The sequence below is a fragment of the Schistocerca nitens genome, chromosome 2 (genome assembly GCF_023898315.1).
Source record: "Schistocerca nitens isolate TAMUIC-IGC-003100 chromosome 2, iqSchNite1.1, whole genome shotgun sequence".
Taxonomy (NCBI): domain Eukaryota; kingdom Metazoa; phylum Arthropoda; class Insecta; order Orthoptera; family Acrididae; genus Schistocerca; species Schistocerca nitens.
This window is the reverse complement of record NC_064615.1, coordinates 615,203,119-615,223,247: the sequence shown is the minus strand read 5'-3', so window position 1 is coordinate 615,223,247 and position 20,129 is coordinate 615,203,119. Positions and strand designations below refer to the sequence as shown.

The 20,129-nt window shown below is 34.7% G+C and overlaps 1 protein-coding gene across 1 annotated transcript in view; it reads right to left on the bottom strand.

Annotated features, from left to right (window-relative positions):
* LOC126236707 (esterase FE4-like) overlaps nucleotides 1–18,847 on the bottom strand; it is a 29,248-nt gene extending 10,401 nt beyond the window's left edge. The window contains exons 1-5 of the mRNA XM_049946230.1: nucleotides 18,694–18,847; nucleotides 18,267–18,410; nucleotides 10,429–10,563; nucleotides 9,787–9,937; nucleotides 4,474–4,659 (exon numbers count right to left, since the gene is read on the bottom strand). Coding sequence (XP_049802187.1) covers nucleotides 4,474–4,659; nucleotides 9,787–9,937; nucleotides 10,429–10,563; nucleotides 18,267–18,410; nucleotides 18,694–18,762 — 685 coding nt within the window. The 5' untranslated portion in view covers nucleotides 18,763–18,847. The remainder of the gene's footprint in view (nucleotides 1–4,473; nucleotides 4,660–9,786; nucleotides 9,938–10,428; nucleotides 10,564–18,266; nucleotides 18,411–18,693) is intronic.
* Nucleotides 18,848–20,129: the final 1,282 nt, after the last annotated feature.

Below are 20,129 nucleotides of genomic sequence, written 5' to 3'. Positions count from 1 at the left end.
TATTCCCCATTTGCATTCCATTTCTTCACTAGGGTGATTCCCCATCCATCTCTGCTCCACTTATGTATTTTTCTCACCACTTCATGTGACTGCAGTGCCACCAGACAGTGTTCAATATCGAGTTGAGCAGTGGTCGTAATATTTTTGCTGTTCAGTGTATATCACTCTGACTAACTGGAGAGTGATAGTAAGAGGAACATAATCATTTTTGGTAACTATAATATGTGTATTTGTTTGTAATTCAAGTTTGAGTTGGTGGATGTGTAACTTCATATTTTATGGAATTAATATTTCCTTAACCATTTCCCCTGAAGTTTCATAAAGATGCATATTTGTATATTATTTATTGACCCATAGATATACAGGGTGGTCAGAAAGAGTCCGAAAAGCTTGTAAGGGTGTTTTAGGGAAGGTCATGCTGAAGAATAACTGTTAAGTAAAATACTGATACATTGTGTCATTTTTTAGTTATTTACCATTGAATTTAACCACTCAGATCATTGTACACAAATTAAAGCACTTGCATGCACTAAAAATTGGTAAATCACAGACATCTTTGGCTCTGTGAGTACCACTTTCTGAAATACACATTACCAGTAAAAACTGCCTTTTTCAGAAATGATAAATTTAAGCAAGATGAGCAAAAGCTACATTTGCTCAGTTTGAGAAAACCAAGTAAATAACACTTTTAACAACATTGTCTCTGGAAGCTGCTTGAATTTGTTCATGCCAGGTCCTGATTGCCAAACTTCAATCCTAAATAGCAGGGAAACAATGTAACATATTAAATTTTTTCTTAACAATTAGTTCTCAGCACAACCTCCCTTGCAACACCTTCACAAGCCATTCAGAATCTTTCTGACCACCCAGTTAACAAAAGCTAATTGCTTTGGATTGTCTGTGTAGGATGTCAAGTATTTAGTCCTGATTGAGGATGAAAATTATAAAATAAGAAACAACAGGATGTATGCACTCACAGGAAGACAAGGATTTACTACTTTAAAATTATTTGAAAGACTTTTTAAATTACTGATCTTTCCAGTCACAAGAAGATACAAATTTAATGGAAAGTTACACAGGTTTTTACAGGACCAGTTGTATCTCAAGGAAAAACTTGGCGTATTTAGGTGTGTGCATGAGCATTTAGAGGACTTGGCTCAGCTCTAGAAAAACAGTTGTTCATGCTGTGGATGTATTTCTACCTAGCGGATAAATTTGTGAAGAAGGAATTCTTTGTGGTATCTGGTCTTTGTAAAAAGATCTACAGAAACAGCGACACTGCACAGTAGGTGTTATCAAAGGATACGGCTGTAGATAGAGATATTCTGAATGAAAAACATTTGTGTCATAACAGCAATGAATGAAGACTTCAAAAATTACCACCCTACAGTCTTACCGAAGCACCTCTTTCAAGACAAATAAATTCTGATCATCTGTAAATGGTGTCAACAAAACACTGGTTTCGATTCAGACACTCAAGAACATCACAGAAACTGAAATCGAGGAAACCAAACAAAAAGCACAATAATGGGAACTGTTTTCAAATGCTACTTTTCAAAGTAAGATGAAGGATTATTCTTCCCATTTAAATTTTGCACTACTGCAAATATGGATGTATAAATATTAGTGGCTGTGGCATTTTGTAAAATTTGTGATTGCTAAAATTAAATGAAGCCTCAGAGTCTGATAAAATCATTCACTTGATTCCAAATTTACACATGAGTCAACCATCTTTTAACCATAGTATACTATATGTCCTTAGAACAGAAAAACTATGGCCGTGCTTAGAAAAAAAACACAGGTCACATCTGTTTGCATGGAGAGTAGCCAAACTCACCTGCAGAACTGATGTTCAGTATCTTTGACATCCCTTTGTTGTAGAGCATTTACATATTATGACCTAAAACCCAACGATGTATCTCAACAGAATGACTTCTCCCACATTTGTGAACTGTGAATTGTAAATTGTGGCTTGTTTGCCTCATAGCATACATAATCTAAATTATCTGATTCAGGTACAGGAGACACATCAAAATTGTGGTAAACTTTCACCAGGAACACAGAACAGCTGGTGTTAACAAACAGCATCATAACAGTAATACGATTTTTTCTATATACCTACAATAAAATGTAACAATTAATTGTTAACAATTGTAACAATTAATTGTTCGAATTGTCATTCCATCCTCTATGAATTCTTCTACTGAACACCAATATTTCTGTCACAGAATCTGTTATAGCCTCACTTCTAAAATTTCTGCCTTCATATTTAATATGTTTTTGCCCACTAACTTGTTATATATTGTCATCCAGATATACTCCCCATATACTGTGAAGTCCATGCATATAATTTCAACTGGTTTATGGACAGGATAAAATTATATTTATTTCTCATGTTATGTGTGGTTAAAATGATTCTCCTCAAATAATTTTTGTCTGTTGTGTAGGAAGATTATAATTTCATAAGTTTGTATGGGGGGAACAGTTAGGATTTTTAGTTTCTGAAATAATGGGCAACATGACTCTGTTTGCCATGCATTACACATGTATCTGACAATTTTCTTTTGCATTTTCAGTATTTGAGATATACTACTTGAACTTTCACAGAAAATTGTAACATATCTAATAACAGATTCAAAATAAGTATGGTAAGCAATTCTTCATGAACTCAAGCCAGTGGAATTTGCAAGTACTGGCACCCCAAATGCAAAACAGCATGATTTATTTGATAGGAAGTCAATATGTGAATTCCAGTTTAAGTTTTTGTCCATATTTACTTCTAGGAATTCGACCATGTCAGCTTCTGTCATAAGTTAATTGTTACCATGTATTTTTAGCTCCACATATTTTGAATCTTTTGTTTTGGAATGCACTGTATGGGTTTTTGCAGAGCTTGGTTTCAGCACATTTAACTGGAACCAGTTTTCTAAGATATCCAATGTTCTTATGATGAAGCTTGGAATTGTTTCTGCATTGTCTTCAATTAAAACAGAAGTATCGTCTGCAAACAGAACTGATGGGGAGTTTATATTTACTGGTAAGTCATTTACAGACTAATCAGCATGTGATTTTCCTCACATTACATCCTGAAAGCCATGGTTAGAGGTAATCAGGTGAATGCAGTATTCTTTGGTTCCCAAAAAGCATTTTTCTCAGGACACCATCAATTCTTATTAATGAAAATACAGTCAAATCACACATAATTTGTGACTAGACTGGGGATTGAATTGTAGGGAGATTATCTAAGGTGGAGAGACTTTGACAGATGTATAAATAACTTCATGTGCACCCCAGCAAAATTTGTTAGGAGCCTTGGTGTTCATGCTGTTTATTTATGACTTGGAAGATGGTAATAACTTCAGACTTTTTGCAGACAATGCAGTTCTCTTTACAATTTCCACATCCTTTTGAAGACATTTACAAATATCTGTATAAAATTTGGCGTTTTTGTCAGTCTTTTACAATACTTTGCTTGAAGCTCCAATCTCCTTTTTAATAGATATATCATTCAAAAATTCTTGTGCTTTTTTCCCAACCTTGTTCCATTGCACAAGTATTTTTGCTAAAAAATTTCTCTTTTCACATGCATCAGCCTCACTTTCATTTCTTAGGAAGCTGGTCTGACTGTGAAATAGCCTGGAGAGTTTTATGAAACTATCTGGATATTTCAAAACAAGTTGCTGAAAAAAATATAGTTGCATTCTATTACTAATTTTGACCCATATTGAAGAGACATGGAGTTTTAATCTGAAGACCATGCAATTTGATGAGATTACACAGTGAACAATGCAGAGAAGTCTTTTTGGAAATAATGATATTTCAGTGGTAATTGAGACTACTTTAGCTGATAAAATTCTTCTTAAGTTTGTTTATCATTCAGCACGATCATATACAATTTGAAATGGAAATAGCAGTTTGGTTGTTTCTTGCCATCTTCAGATTTCAAATTTGAAGTTTGTTACATCTTAAAAATATTTTAGTGGAAGACATCATAAAATCTGTAACATCCTAGTGCTAAGCAAAGTAGAAGTCATATAATTCGACAATCTCAACAGTGTGAAGCAAAAAGGTAGAGTGATGCTCTGGCATGGACAGACATATCATTGGACACCTCTATGGAAAAGTATCATAAATGAACATTACATTCAGCTTCTCTGCTTGCAGATGGAAAGTTTGCATATTGTGACCCAAGTTTATTGGACTCATTTTTGTTGTGTTGGTGTGTACCACCATTTCTCAAAATATTTTGAATGGTCGTACCTTAGCTTTTCAAGTAAGCATTGTAATCTTAATACTTTTTGTCTTCCACCATTTGTATGACTTTTTTGAGTAAACAGTTTGAATGCATTAGTTTTCTCAGGTTTGTATAAGTGTTGGTCATATACGTGTTAAAATTAGCTATTCAGAATACTCAGTATGCTGCTCAATTTTTACTTCTAAAATCTATTGCACTCTATGATTTTACTGCTATACCTTTTGATAATGGTGACAGCAAGTGGTAATGTACAGCAGATCCTCCTGAACTTTGACCAGCAATAGTAACTTCATCTGGATTGCCACCAAATGCCTTAATGTTTTGTTTTATCCACTTCAGTGCAAGGACTTGATCTTTCATTCCAAGATTTCCAGGAAGAAGTGAGTCACCTGTACTCATGAACCCTGTCATCAACAAAAATTCTTTCAATATGGAACAGAATACAAGCCATTTGAAAAATAAACAAATTATTTTGCAAATATTAGCTTACATGTCATTTATAACAGACAACAAATCACCATTTGCATGCAAGTGAAGCTTAAATTACATGCTACAAATAGAAAAGGTAAGAAAAAATGATTAGGCTGTTTATATTTGTTTTAAGTTGTGGAAGGAATGTTGGGAAGGAAGATTCTATTTTCCTTTTCTGGTTTGAAAAGAGAAAGAGAGAGGGGGGACATAGGGAGAGAGAGAAAGAGAGAGAGAGAGAAAGAGAGAGAGAGAGAGAGAGAGAGAGAGAGAACTATGATGTTGTATTTTTTGAAGAAATAAAATTATTTTCCGGCTAAAAATAGATGCGTTGTATCTTCAACTGTTACACATAACAGATCATTCCTGGCATCGTGGCATAAATTGCTACTATGCCAGAAAATATTAACACTGTAATGATTTTTAGGGCATACATACTACAAAACTGAGCTCACTAATACAATGAAATGGATCCCTGGTACTCAACAGCTTCAACATATTCATCATGTTAGAAAACACATATATCACTGATACTACATATTGGCTCTCCTAGAGGGTGTACTCTATCCCAACCCAATAATATCTCCATTACTTAAAATATATATATATATATATATATATATATATATATATATATATATATATATATATATATATATATATATATATATATATATATGACTTACCAAATGAAAGTGCTGGCAGGTCGACAGACACACAAACGAACACAAACATACACACAAAATTCAAGCTTTCGCAACAAACTGTTGCCCATCAGGAAAGAGGGAAGGAGAGGGAAAGACGAAAGGATGTGGGTTTTAAGGGAGAGGGTAAGGAGTCATTCCAATCCCGGGAGCGGAAAGACTTACCTTAGGGCGAAAAAAGGACAGGTATACACTCGCACACACCCACATATCCATCCACACATATACAGACACAAGCAGACATATTTAAAGTTTGGGCAGAGATGTCAGTCGAGGCGGAAGTGAAGAGGCAAAGATGATGTTGAATGACAGGTGAGGTATGAGTGGCGGCAACTTGAAATTAGCGGAGATTGAGGCCTGGTGGGTGACGGGAAGAGAGGATATATTGAAGAGCAAGTTCCCATCTCCGGAGTTCGGATAGGTTGGTGTTGGTGGGAAGTATCCAGATAACCCGGACGGTGTAACACTGTGCCAAGATGTGCTGGCCGTGCACCAAGGCATGTTTAGCCACAGGGTGATCCTCATTACCAACAAACACTGTCTGCCTGTGTCCATTCATGCGAATGGACAGTTTGTTGCTGGTCATTCCCACATAGAATGCATCACAGTGTAGGCAGGTCAGTTGGTAGATCACGTGGGTGCTTTCACATGTGGCTCTGCCTTTGATCGTGTACACCGTGTTTGTTGGTAATGAGGATCACCCTGTGGCTAAACATGCCTTGGTGCACGGCCAGCACATCTTGGCACAGTGTTACACCGTCCAGGTTATCTGGATACTTCCCACCAACACCAACCTATCCGAACTCCGGAGATGGGAACTTGCTCTTCAATATATCCTCTCTTCCCGTCACCCACCAGGCCTCAATCTCCGCTAATTTCAAGTTGCCGCCACTCATACCTCACCTGTCATTCAACATCATATTTGCCTCTTCACTTCCACCTCGACTGACATCTCTGCCCAAACTTTAAATATGTCTGCTTGTGTCTGTATATGTGTGGATGGATATGTGTGTGTGTGCAAGTGTATACCTGTCCTTTTTTCCCCCTAAGGTAAGTCTTTCCGCTCCCGGGATTGGAATGACTCCTTACCATCTCCCTTAAAACCCACATCCTTTTGTCTTTCCCTCTTTCCTGATGGGGCAACAGTTTGTTGCGAAAGCTTGAATTTTGTGTGTATGTTTGTGTTTGTTTGTGTGTCTGTCGACCTGCCAGCACTTTCATTTGGTAAGTCGCATCATCTTTGCTTTTAGATATATTTTTCCTATGTGGAATGTTTCCTTCTATATATATATATATATGTCTGCTTGCGTCTGTATATGTGTGGATGGATATGTGTGTGTGTGCAAGTGTATACCTGTCCTTTTTTCCCCCTAAGGTAAGTCTTTCCGCTCCCGGGATTGGAATGACTCCTTACCCTCTCCCTTAAAACCCACATACTTTCGTCTTTCCCTCTCCTTCCCCTCTTTCCTGATGAGGCAACAGTTTGTTGTGAAAGCTTGAATTTTGTGTGTATGTTTGTGTTTGTTTGTGTGGCTATCGACGTGCCAGCGCTTTCGTTTGGTAAGTCACATCATCTTTGTTTTCAGATATATTTTTCCCACGTGGTATATATATATATATATATATATATATATATATATATATATATATATATATATATATAGAGAGAGAGAGAGAGAGAGAGAGAGAGAGAGAGAGAGAGAGAGGCACTTTCCATTCATCATGAGATATTGAAATTGGTGCACACCTGGTAATATCTCTAAGAAGGCTGTCCTACTACTGTATGTAGTTAAAATCTTTCTTACTAAAATAATGAGTATCTTCTCTTGGAAACAGGCATATGGTATCTTGTTTAGTATACTACAACTTTTTAACTCTTATTTAGAACCATAAGTAATAGGACAACTCATTTAAAAAATTCATTACATCTAATAGCTGTAGCAGAGTGTTAATTTCTAAGACAGAAAAAGCAATGCATGGTGCATCAAAATATTGACAAGTAGAATTTATGGGTGATTGTCATTACAGTGAATATAAAAGAGTTGTTTCAAGACAGCTGTGGATAATCATTTAAGACAGCACAGATAGAGTATCAGAGTACATATACTTGAACTCAGATGCACTTGAGAGAACTCCAGAACATGAATACTGGATATCCATGACTTATGACCTACAAACAAAGGATGATGCATTCACTATTACCAGAAAGGGCTAAACTTAAAAATAAAGTGCACATCTCTTCAGGAGGCATGTCTGCTTGTGGGTGCATGTGCTGAAATAATTATTCCTGCATGTTATTTTTCTTATAAAGATTTTCTATTCTTCTTTCAGTCAGTTTTATTCAGTTAAAGCCTTATAAGTACAAAAACAAGAGCTCAAAAATTGGAAGTAAAGCTAGACAAGAGAGATGTCAGGATTACCAACCAACAAAACATGAATATTTTTAAATGACAGTATAAAGAAGACTAGTCAGGAACAATGCAAGTGCAGGGCACAAATTAGAAGTATAATGCATTTCTGAAAGCACTAATGCAGTCTTCCACAGAATCATTGTCAGAAAAATAAGTCACAGAATGCAATGGGTAGTGAGTCATGACAAGGGGCTGTGGAGGCATATAAACAGTATCAGATGTACAGGCAATAACTAAGACACACAAAGGCAATTTCAATTATAAAATTGAAATGGCATGGGACATAATCAACACTGAAAGATGTAGTTGGAACATTGTAAATCACAAAAATTTTATTAAGTCAATGAGAACTGAGAACAACAAAGTTATAGATGGAATGATAACTGATAATATATTCAACAATAATTTTATAGGTGCTGCAAAAGATTTAAAGAGGAAAAGAAATCATTGGGGGTCAAAGCACCTAAAAATAATACATTAATTGAAATCCAAGATGTCTGCAGGGGAAGATGAAATATAAAGCATGTAAATGGAGAAATAACTGAAACCATTGGTTTATAGCAAACTGCTTGTTTAGAGGAGGAGTCTTTTTAGAAAAATTGCAAATAAGCAAAGTAGTCCAATATATAAGAAAGGTAACAAAGATGACCTGAACAACTACAGATCAATATCTTTAACCTCTGGTTACTCAAACATACTATAAATTCTCATGTGTAATAGAATGAACGCATTCCTTGAGTAACACAGTATTGTGATCCTAGCACAACATGATTCTCAAAATTGTAAATCTACAGGAAACACTATCTCAAGCCTAACACAATCTGTTATAGATGCATTAGACAAAACAACCTACATGACACTGTTGAATTCAGAAAAAAATCTGGAAATACTGGAAAGAAGTGAGTTTATGTGAACATATAACACAGTGCAGTAGCTCATACTTCCTTGTAAGTAACAGCTAAAAGTAATAAATCACTTAAAAAGTCTTCATGGTATTCATTAATAGAAGAAAGGAAGATTCATAGAGGAAAAAGTTACCTCTATAAAATTTTGTAAAAAATGTTGATAATAGGCTCAAATGCAGACAAGATATAGACAATGACTACTGTAAATTAAGAACTGTAATATTTAGTATGAAATAGCTGACATGTTATGTTGACAGACAACTTCTAGATACAGTGTACCATACTCTATTTGAACCATGCACGCATAATGAAATTTATTATTTGGGAAAGCTCCAACAGCAATAACAAAAAATTAATTTCTGTGTTGAAAAACAATCTAAAAATATTGATAAGTTCATCCATGTATATGTATAGAACAATAATTTCACTAGTCATAGGCATTTCATTACTAGAAGAGAGTGCAGATGGTCATTCATATGACACAAGAAATCAAGACCAGCAGAGAAGTATACCACACAGACTGATAGACCTGAAAAAAGTCTTTGATACCCAATTGTACCGGTAAAGTTTTTTGTGTAAGAGGCTAGAGGACAGTATGAATGCAAATATGTTCCAGGAACTTCTGAAGGATTATTTAATAGAAGAATATTTTTTTGGTGTAGAGGAGTAGGCGCGTAATGAAAGAGGAATGCTATTATTACCTACATTTGTATACAGCAACCATCCAAAGGCCTTTTAGTATGTAGCATGTAAATAAATTGAAGCCACAAATATTAATCAAGTGAAAATGTGTGCAATGTTACTACTGCTGTTGCCAATTTGCTGTTTTATATTTAATATGTAGGCTAAGTATTTTAAGATATTAGGGTAACATGATTTGTCTTACATTCAAAGTACACACTGTACATAACATAAATAAATGGAACTAAATAAAAATCAATCAATCAGTCTTATAGTATTGTTACATTTAATAAGAGAGTTATTATTTGCAAATAATTACCTATAACAGTGAAGACTATATCTTATATGGTCAGTGTACATACCTAAGGCTCCAAGACGGTACTGAATGGTTACAACCACTATTCCATGATCAATATAATAATCTAATGAACGCTGCTGCGCATAACCAGTTCTGAAGCAGCCAACATGTATCAGCACCAATACTGGTCTTGGAACACTTGTATCTGATGGTAACTGCAGTGCAACAACAATAATATGTTATGTAAAATTTAAGAGTTCTACCTTTATCTTTACTCATCTACATCACAATTATAAATGAAGAGTAATCAGAATAATGAAAATGAAAATCCAGTATAACTGCAAAGTTAACGTTTATATTCAGTATGGTATCTTACATTGACACAAGCTTTGGGAAAAAAGGAAAACTTGAATTTATTTTGGTCATTGTAGTTTTCTTTTAGTTTCATGCATTTCATCAATCTTTCTGTGCATGTCCTACAGTTTTATAGCTTTCATAGTCACATATGGAATACATATGTGAAACAGTTAACAAATTATTATTGTACTTTCTGAAATGCAATGTATTTAGTGAAAGGCCACATAGACAAGTTCATCTTTTGTGTGATAGATGGACTACTACTACACTGAACAAGAATATCCCTCTCAGTAATCATTTTTGGAGCAAACATTAACTGAAGTTATCTGATAATCTCTTGTGAAATTACCTCTGGACTAAAGACATTCAGGTACAGACAGTCTTCATCTCCCTTTATGTTTCCCCAACCATCCATCTGTATGCATCTGTTTGGTGTTATCAAAGCATCTTTTTCTTCAGTCCAAGAAGACACAGGCACTGGTGGCTGCAAATTACAATAAAATTACAATCACAATTACACACTGTATGAACAATATTATGCAATTTCTATACGTACATTTCTCCTAGAACTTTATAGTTATTTAGTCACAACACTTAAGACACAAGAGACTTGTTTTAAAATTCTCTCTATTACATATACAATATTTTGTGGTAAAAGGTATCTATGTGAGGCAATGAGGACTAAAAATCAACAGAATGACCTAAAGTGGAATTTGTGTACGACTTTGCAAGAAGACATCACTAGCATTTGAGTACGAAATACAAGAAAGTGAAAATGCAAAATTATAATTATGACAGAACTTTGGAGTAGAATCAGTATCTCATTCATGATTTCATTTACAGAAAATTGTGTGTCAATGAATCAATTAATAAAAATTATTTTATTGCAGTATGAAAGTGGATATTTGTGATTATAGAAATATATGAACTTGTATCAAAATAAAATTTCACTTGAAAAATCCGCAAAATTATGAAGAGACAGATAAACTGTCTACTAGCTTTAGAAGACAAAATTCTTTAACTTCCAACAGAAATCTGCTCACAGCTTTTGGAACTCTCAGTTCCTTTCTGAGAGAGGAAAGGGCAATAGGTAAGAGAAGGCTAGAAAGGATAAGCAAGAGCAAAGTCTCCAGGATGAGAGGAAGACATGTTGAGAGATGGAGAGGAAACTAGAACTTTTGTCATTTCAGTGACAACAAAATAAATTAGGTAATTCCATAGGGACAGGCAACCAAACTGTTCAGTAATAATCTCATCAGTAACAGTCTCATTGTGTACCTTTTATTAATAAAGAGAGTGTTAAACTATTGTTCGTAAAATTTTAATATTTTCAGAAATACTACCGTATGCATTGGTCAACAAACAGTGCCTTCACTTTTAAATGGCAAGCACAACAATTCTTCCATCAATAATTGTTGGTAATGGTTGTTCTGCATTATACAAATATTCATAAAGAACTTTTAGATCAACAGTTTTACATAACAAGCAGTATTGAATTCACATTTCTTATTAGTAGACAAATTTTAAACACTGGAAACTCCAGGTTAAAATATCGATAATAGTAAGAATAGGGATAGGTTGCTACTGACCATAAGGATAATGTGGATTTGCAGCCAGACACAATGAAAAAACTGTTACACATTCAGCATTTGGCCAAAACATTCTTCAGAAAAGAAAATCCACACATATTTTCAAAAAAATAAGTACACCTCACACACACATGACTATCATTTCTGGCAGCTTGGTCTGAGCTGTCGGAGATGGTGGTCTCAAGTATGAAAGGGTGCCGGCTTGTGTGTGTGTGTGTGTGTGTGTGTGTGTGTGTGTGTGTGTGTGTGTGTGTGTGTGCTTTCTCTTCTGAAGCAGGCTTTGACCAAAAGCTGTATGTGTGACATCAAATACATGCAGAGAAAGAAAATGTCAGTAATTAAAATGCACAATGACAAGTGTTAGCTATGGTAGTACAATGAATTTACATATAAATGAGAAATCTACTAATTCAGTCAAAAAATTCTATGTTGAATAGTTCACTAGTTTAATTTCTTAGCAGGATTGCACTGCTGGTAATGGTAAATATGTAATCAATCACGTTTCTCCAGAAATATTATTAATACCTCCATGCTTCTCTTTTCAGGTAAAGTTATCTCTAATGAGTACCTTTGAAACAAATGCATAGAAGTTTTAGTCTTTTGTATTTCATTTTTTGTTTATAACTGCAATGAACAATATTACTGAAATTGTAAGCATTTCAGTTAAAGTGGCATGCCAAAAATCTGGTACAGGCATGTGTATTCAAATACAGAGATCTTTAAACAGGTAGAATACGGCACTGCAGGCAGCAATGCCTATATAAGACAAGTGTCTGGCACAGTTGTTAGATTGGTTACTGCTGTTACAATGACAGGTTATTAAGATTTAAGTGAGTTTAAATGTGGTGTAACAGGCAGTGCATGAGTGATGGGACACAGCATTTCTGAAGTAGCAATGAATTGGGGAGTTTCCCATACGACCATTTCATGAATGTACCTGGAATAGCAGGAATCTGGCAAAACATCAAATCTCTGACACCACTGCCACCGGAAAAGGATCCTAAAACAATGGGACCAACAACAACTGAAGAGAATTGTTCAGCAAGACAGAAGTGCAGCCCTTCTGCAAGTTGCTGCAGATTTCAATGCTGCGCCATCAACAAGTGTCAGCGTGTGATCCATTCAATGAAACATCATTGATATGGGATTTTGAAGCCAAAGCCCTCGATGACAGTATGACACAAGGCTTTATGCCTCGTTTAGATCCATCAGCACCAACATTGGACTGTTGATGACTGGAAACATGTTGCCTGGTCAGACGAGTCTCGTTTCAAATTGTGTTGAGCAGATGAACACATACAGGTATGGAGACAACCTCATGAATCCATGGACTCTGCACATCAGCAAGGGACTCTTCAAACTTGTGGAGGCTCTTTATTGATGTGGGGCATGGGCAGTTGGACTGATATGGGACACCTGCTACACTAGGTACAACCCTGACAGGTGACACATGCATAAGCATTCTGTCAAATCACATGCTTCCATTCATGTCTGCTGTGCATTCTGACAGACTTCAGCAATTCCAACAGGACATTGTGACACCCTACACATCAAGAATTGCTACAGAGTGGCTCCAGGAACACTCTTCTGAGTTTAAGGACTTCTGCTGGCCACCAGACTCACCAGACATGAACAATATTGAGCATATGTGGGATGCCTTGGAACATGCTATTCAGAAGAGCTCTCCAACCCCTTGTACTCTTACGGATTTATGGACAGCCCTGCAGGATTCATGGTTTCAGTTCAGCACTACTTCAGACATTATTTTAGTCCATGTCACATTGTGTTGCAGCACTTCTGCATGCTCACAGGGGCCCTACACTATATTAGGCAGGTGTACCAGTTTCTTAGGCTCTTCTGTGTATTTGAGTGTACTGAAGTTCTTATTCAATTTCACACATGTATACTATCCCCTGCCACCAACTCAACCACTTCAATTACTTTAATTTCTCATATTTCTAAGCAATGAGCACTTAATCCAGTAATGAGTAGTATTCCTGTAAAGTATCTCATCCTTTTCTAAATAGAACTCACAATGATATATTGAGTGATAGGATTATCACATGCCATAAAAGATCAGAAAATTATTTGGACAGAATTAACTGTGCTAAATGTGTAAAATTACATCAAAGAGCTAAATCTCAGTTAAAAATGGAAACACAATTACCAGTATACCAGAATAAATTTCTTCAGAGGAAACGTTCACAACTTTTAGCTGCTAAACAAGAAGAAAAATGAAATTAAAGAGTTATACTGTTCATCACTATTTGTACTGATGTATTTTAATTTGGTGCTGTGTATAGCTATGTTTTGACTAATACATAAACTAACTTACAAACACTTTTGGAATATATAGATCAAAAGATAGGTCATCATTAATGAACTGAATATTCACATAATACTACTTTTCTTTCACATATATTAACATTTTAGTTCTCACAGAAAAAAAACTTTCCCTTCCATTACATAAAGTATTATATCTCAGACTTTTGAACACAGATGAATCCTAATGGTCATTTCTAAAGATGCAAGGTTTTAAGTTTCAACATATGCAAAGTTGTGGTTCAGTTTTCAAGATATGGCAGCCAGCAGCAGAAATAGTAGGCTATCACATTTGCACACAGTATTTCCTTTAGAAATTTCCTTATATGCTTCTGTAAAGAAGTGAGTCTTATGTCTTTATTTATTTGTTGGTAGTGCTTATTAGGTTACATACTGACTGAAAAAGAAGTTGGGTGATGACAAGTATTAAAGATGGATCATATATGGTAATCAGTTGCTTTTATTATATGTCCTCTGCCTCAAGAACTGTAGTAGTATTACTTCTCATGGACAATTTTCAAAAGATTGTGTGTAAATTTCCTCATTATATTATAATATTAAGAGGAGAGTTCAAGGTATCAGATGTTGACTGGGAGACAAGATATTAAGGCAAATGTTGTGAACAGGGATTAAGGCGATAATGTTCTATATATCTTACCCCTAAATTAATCAGAGAACCTGCCTTAAATAGCCTGGTTACAAACAGGCCCAAACTTTTTGATTTAGTGGAGTTAAACAATGAAAGAAAGACAAATAAAGTATCACAGACTAAATGTGTCAATAGAATTTCATAAAAGGATAGGAAGGGTTTTTGCTTAGTACATGCAAAAAGAAACAGATTTCATATTAAGGGAGCAGTGTGATTTAATCACGACCAGCACTCTTCATGTACCTAGTGATACCATCATCTTGTGACAACTACAGTAGAATAATAAAAATATATGAAAATTTATTTTCAAATATGAGTAATGTAAATTTGAGCCCTTGCATTCATTTATTATGGATGAAGTAATTTTTTTATAATTTGTAATTTGCAAAAATTAAATTATATAAAAGTATGCTACAATTTGTAATAATGTCTTCTTTAAATTTATATTTTTTATGTCAAAATTATAGACCTATTATTCAAGTAATTTGTCTATTAATAATTTGAATGTAATTGCTATCTATTTTGCTTATAATGATTAAGTTTACAATAAATTATACAGAACAGTAAGCAAAAAAACTGTGCATTGTTTGGATGATAGTTATTTTCATGCCATTCTTGGTATAAGGGCAGTATAAGTTGGTAGTTGTTTGCAGATAGTTGAGTGCTTATTTTTCTGTAAACTGATTGTAATGTAATTGTTGTGAAGATGAAATATATTATCATTTAGAAAGTTACTTTAAAGGCAGCATACAGAATAGAGAACTCAAAAGAAAATTGAGCTAACATTATTTAATAGCTTATGATGCCTGCATGATCCACTTCAGTTTATTAAAATAATTAGAGCTTCTTCATAATTAAAAACCCAAACTAACACTCATAACCCCTGATGAAGACAACAAAGCCATTATATAATGAGATAGGTATTAGATTAATAAATTATTAAAATCATTATGTTCTGTTTATGTTGTGCATTGAAATGATACAAATCTGAATATGGAAGGTACAGCATTTAAATTTGAACACTGGTTGTTTGTTACATCATAGCAAGAAGAGTTTTACAACAGACACTATCAAAGATTAATCTCAGATACTGAAAATGTATAGTCTAAATGAACAAAGCTCAAAAGCATTGTAAAATTCTTCTTATACAGATACATGGGTGATGAGAAAGACTTGTCATGGCTCAACAACTGTGTCAGAAAGCTGCTGAGTAACCAAAGAGAAATTTACCATAGATTTAAATGCAGATAAATCATAGATAAACAAAAACTAGTCAAAGACAAAATAAGAAGTATGGGAAGATATGCTTAAAACACAAAATCAAATCAAATAAAATATGATTATCCACTGAGGTGTCACAAAATCTTAGGAATCTTAAATTAAATCAGCCAAGAGATCAAAAGCATATGTCCACTGATTATACTACCACCAAACTACAGAATGACAGAGAGAAGTCCTACTAAATACTAAATTCTGCTTTACAAGGTCGTTTCATTTAAGAACATTTTACTTTCATGCTTTATTTGAAGCATCACATGAACATAAAAATTACAGATATTGGAATAAGTCACCATAGGAAAGAAAATCAACTACAGCTGCTCAACACTAAAAGTGAGGTGGAACAGATGGGATAGATATGGAAATCTGAAAGTTCCTTCTTCTCTACTAACAGCAGCCTATAATGGGTTGCTAGCAGAACAATACTGAAGGGCGTTCATATACACAAACAAAGTCATCAAACAGATACACACAATTAAGGTCTATACCATTGATATCAGTTCACTGTAAGATTTTTGAATATGTTTTATGATCATAGTTTACGATGATTCTGGAGTCTAATCTCTTCTAGAAATCAACATACTGTTTCAACAAAGAAACACTATGTGAAATCCAACTCAACCTATTTGCCAATGACACACAGGAAGGCAGTATAGATCAGTGCCCAAGTTGATGTTTTTTCCTTGACTTTTTGTTTCAACAAAGAAACACTATATGAAATCCAGCTCATCCTATTTTCCAATGACACACAGGAAGACAGTACAGATCAGTGCCCAAGTTGATGCAGTTTCCCTTGACTTTTGGAGGACCGTTGACAGAGTTATCCATTGTCATCTTACAATAAAATACAAGAGTATGGAGTAGTATCCAACCATTTTGTAGTTGGGCAAGGGAGTGTCGCAGCACTGTTACTGTTTGCATACAGGGGAAGTTGCAATGAAAAATAAAATGCAGAAGACCTGACCTCTTTTCCAAGGATAAAACATCAAATAATTTAATATCCTGTACTAAAACTAGGTAGGAAAACCCCTTACTGTTTGATTACACAATTACATTAAAATCATAATAGTTGGAGTCAAGAGACATAGCAGTCAAGTTTAGGCTTGTTCTGCACACATGCATCATGCATTCTCCAACACCAAATGAGGATTCAGTAGTAATTTGATTTTCCGCTTTGAATTTTCTTGCCAGTGCAAACATTAAAAATGATCATAGTGAATTGTTTAGTAAATTGTTCCTCCATATGTTTGGGCTTGTCATAGCTGAATGTGATGGTTAGCAACAAATTCTTCATAAGAAAGTGAGAGACTAATTTGCAGGTACACGCTTTCTCCAAACACAAAACACATATTTTCTTATACTGCAACTACACTTGTGACCAGCAACACTACAGTCACCATCCAAGACTGAACCTGCATGAAACAACGTAGTTTGTGAATCAGATTACAGGAAGAGTCACAACTGTCACATGTGTGGGAGTATGTGCACAGGATAATGTATGTTGAAACGATCACCTAAAACTAATTGTAGGAAATACAGACAGAGACTGAACCAAAGACTCATCTTGTAGTGTAGTTCACCCATGAAGCTGGAAGCTTACAAAACTTTCTTTTGAGTAACACTACACTATTTCTTCTCAACCTGTGACCAATATCAGAGAGGATTCATAAAGGAACCAGAGATCAACAAACAGAAGGAGCACATTCCATCTTGAGGTAATATAGCAAACATGTAAGCATCACACAAATTTGCATCCAAATTCAGAGGCATATGCTACAAGAAAAGTGGTGTGTGTCATGTTATGTTTTACTGTTGAAATTCTGAGAGTGTAACCTAACAGAAGAGATAAACAATATATTGTGTCGTCCTACATATATCTTACAAAAAGACCATGTAGCTAAAATGGGACAAATCTGGGCCCAAATTGAAACTTAAAAACAGATGTTCTACCTGCAGACAATTTGTGGCTAGAACTGACAACTGTAGATGTGACCAAACACTATAATGTGCCTTGTGGGATATGAAAGTAGATGCAGGTACAGAAACAAATACACAATTACATGCAAAACTGAAAAGTTGTATATTATCTTTTATGGTCCTTTGTTGGGTTTGCTATTTAAATATGGGAATTCTGCTATAACATAATTCTACGGGAATACACTAAACTAACATATCAAGCATATTTCAAAATAAAAAAAGAAATAATATTAGCCAGTCCTTCTTTTTTAATTTACTTCTTGTAAAGATAAATTGAAACATGTGATAATACTACCCTTGCAATACTTAGTAATAGTGTTACATTACACATACATAAAAAATTACATTATTTTAAAGAATATTTCTGCTCACCTGAAAACGCAGTGATCCAACTGGTGGTTCAGCATATGGAATTCCTTTGAAGGTATAAACAGGGTTGCCAGTTGTGGTATTAAGTTGTCGACCTCTTATGGGACCCAGAGGTGTGACAACTGTTTTGAATATTCGTGGTGCACCCTACACAAAATGTTAATGTCAAGTATATTAAGAAGGGAAATGTAAATTTCAAATAATGAACCAAAAGAAACTGCTATAGTTCCCATGAATAGTATAAACCTATGTCATGAAATTAATTTTCAAAAAAAACTGAGAAAGGAACACACATAATCATTACTAAAGCATGCTACTACTAAACAATTGGTGTTAAGCTTAAAATTACAGATGGTATAAAAAGCATAAAATGTTTCAATTGTTATAAAGCAAAAAATTAATAGTAAATGTTAATTAATTGCTGCTTTACCTCAGTTTGCGTCACTAGACTGTATATGGAAAGCGCAAAGGCTAGATACACAATTTTTATGTGAGGCATTGTTGTCTGTGAGAAACTGTCAAAGCACAGACTTTCTAGGCAGAGAGGTGTTCCTCTCAACTACTATATATACAGATGTATATGAACAATTATAATTTTGCTCTAAGATAAAATATACATCAAGATAAGTTCCTGCATCTAAATCTTTTCTGCTTCCTAATTATACCTGAGCTATTTATTACTCTAATGCATTTTTGTAAGATAAGACATGTGATAAAACAAAGCTCAAGTTTTGCAGGTAATTATATATTTCATGTTGAGATAATTTAGCACTTCTGAACCTGATAAATGGCTGCTTGGGAATAACTGATTTAAGGTAATCATTATTAAGGCAATGATTATGATTTTACATTATTCTTAATAGGATGACAATTAACTCCCAGATGAATTTACTTGAAGGTAAAATATTCTTACGACCCATGAAGATACTTATTAGAGAAGTCTGAATTAGCTAGAGAAGGATATGAAAAATACTTGATTTAAGAAGAGTCACCATTTCATATCATTCTGGTGTCAAAGACAATTAGTTCTCATCATAAATTGGTTTACGAGCCACAAAAACTGATGTTAAAGAACAAATTTTAATTGATTGTTACAGACCAGTTATGAAAGATAGAAACACAATATGCATTTCACTGGATAGAGAAAGGTTCAATGTTTTATATTCACACAGTCACTATACCATGAGACCATGTGTTGTTCAAGAAACATCAAACAGTAGTCGACTTTGTTCCACACATGAATCAAGAGATCCCTATTTATTGGCTTGGCAGCCTCAATAAAATTTGTCCGTCATCTCTTGCAGAGTTGCTGCCATAGATGGGACAGAGATTCTGTCTTCTATGAACCCCCTCAGAAAAAAAATCACAAGGTGTGATGTCTGATGACCTGAGAGGGAAAAAGAAATGAACAAGATCTTGTTGTCCACCACTTCTAATCCAAAGTTGTGGAATGATGTTAAGATAATACCATATCTCTAGTGGAGAATGAGACAGTGAACAGTCATGCATGAAAATGAAATCTTTTGAATCTTCGTGAAGCCTAGGAAACAAAAAATTTTTCAGCATATCCAGGTATGTCAGTCCTGTCATAGTATGAAAGCCTGTATTACCACTGCGAGTGCTGCTGTAACACCACAAATACTGAGAGCCATGTGTGGGTCCATGACAGAGCACCAAGCAAATGGCAATATCTTCAGACATACATTGTAGCATTTTTGCTGTGAGAGTTGTGACTGCACATCAGCATACATTTTCTGCATTATGGACAAGACATATGTTTGTTTTGATGGTATTACAGTATGTTTACGCATGCGTTGTAACATCTGCAACAGTTCAGTAACGTTTCCTGTATGTGGCATGCAGCAC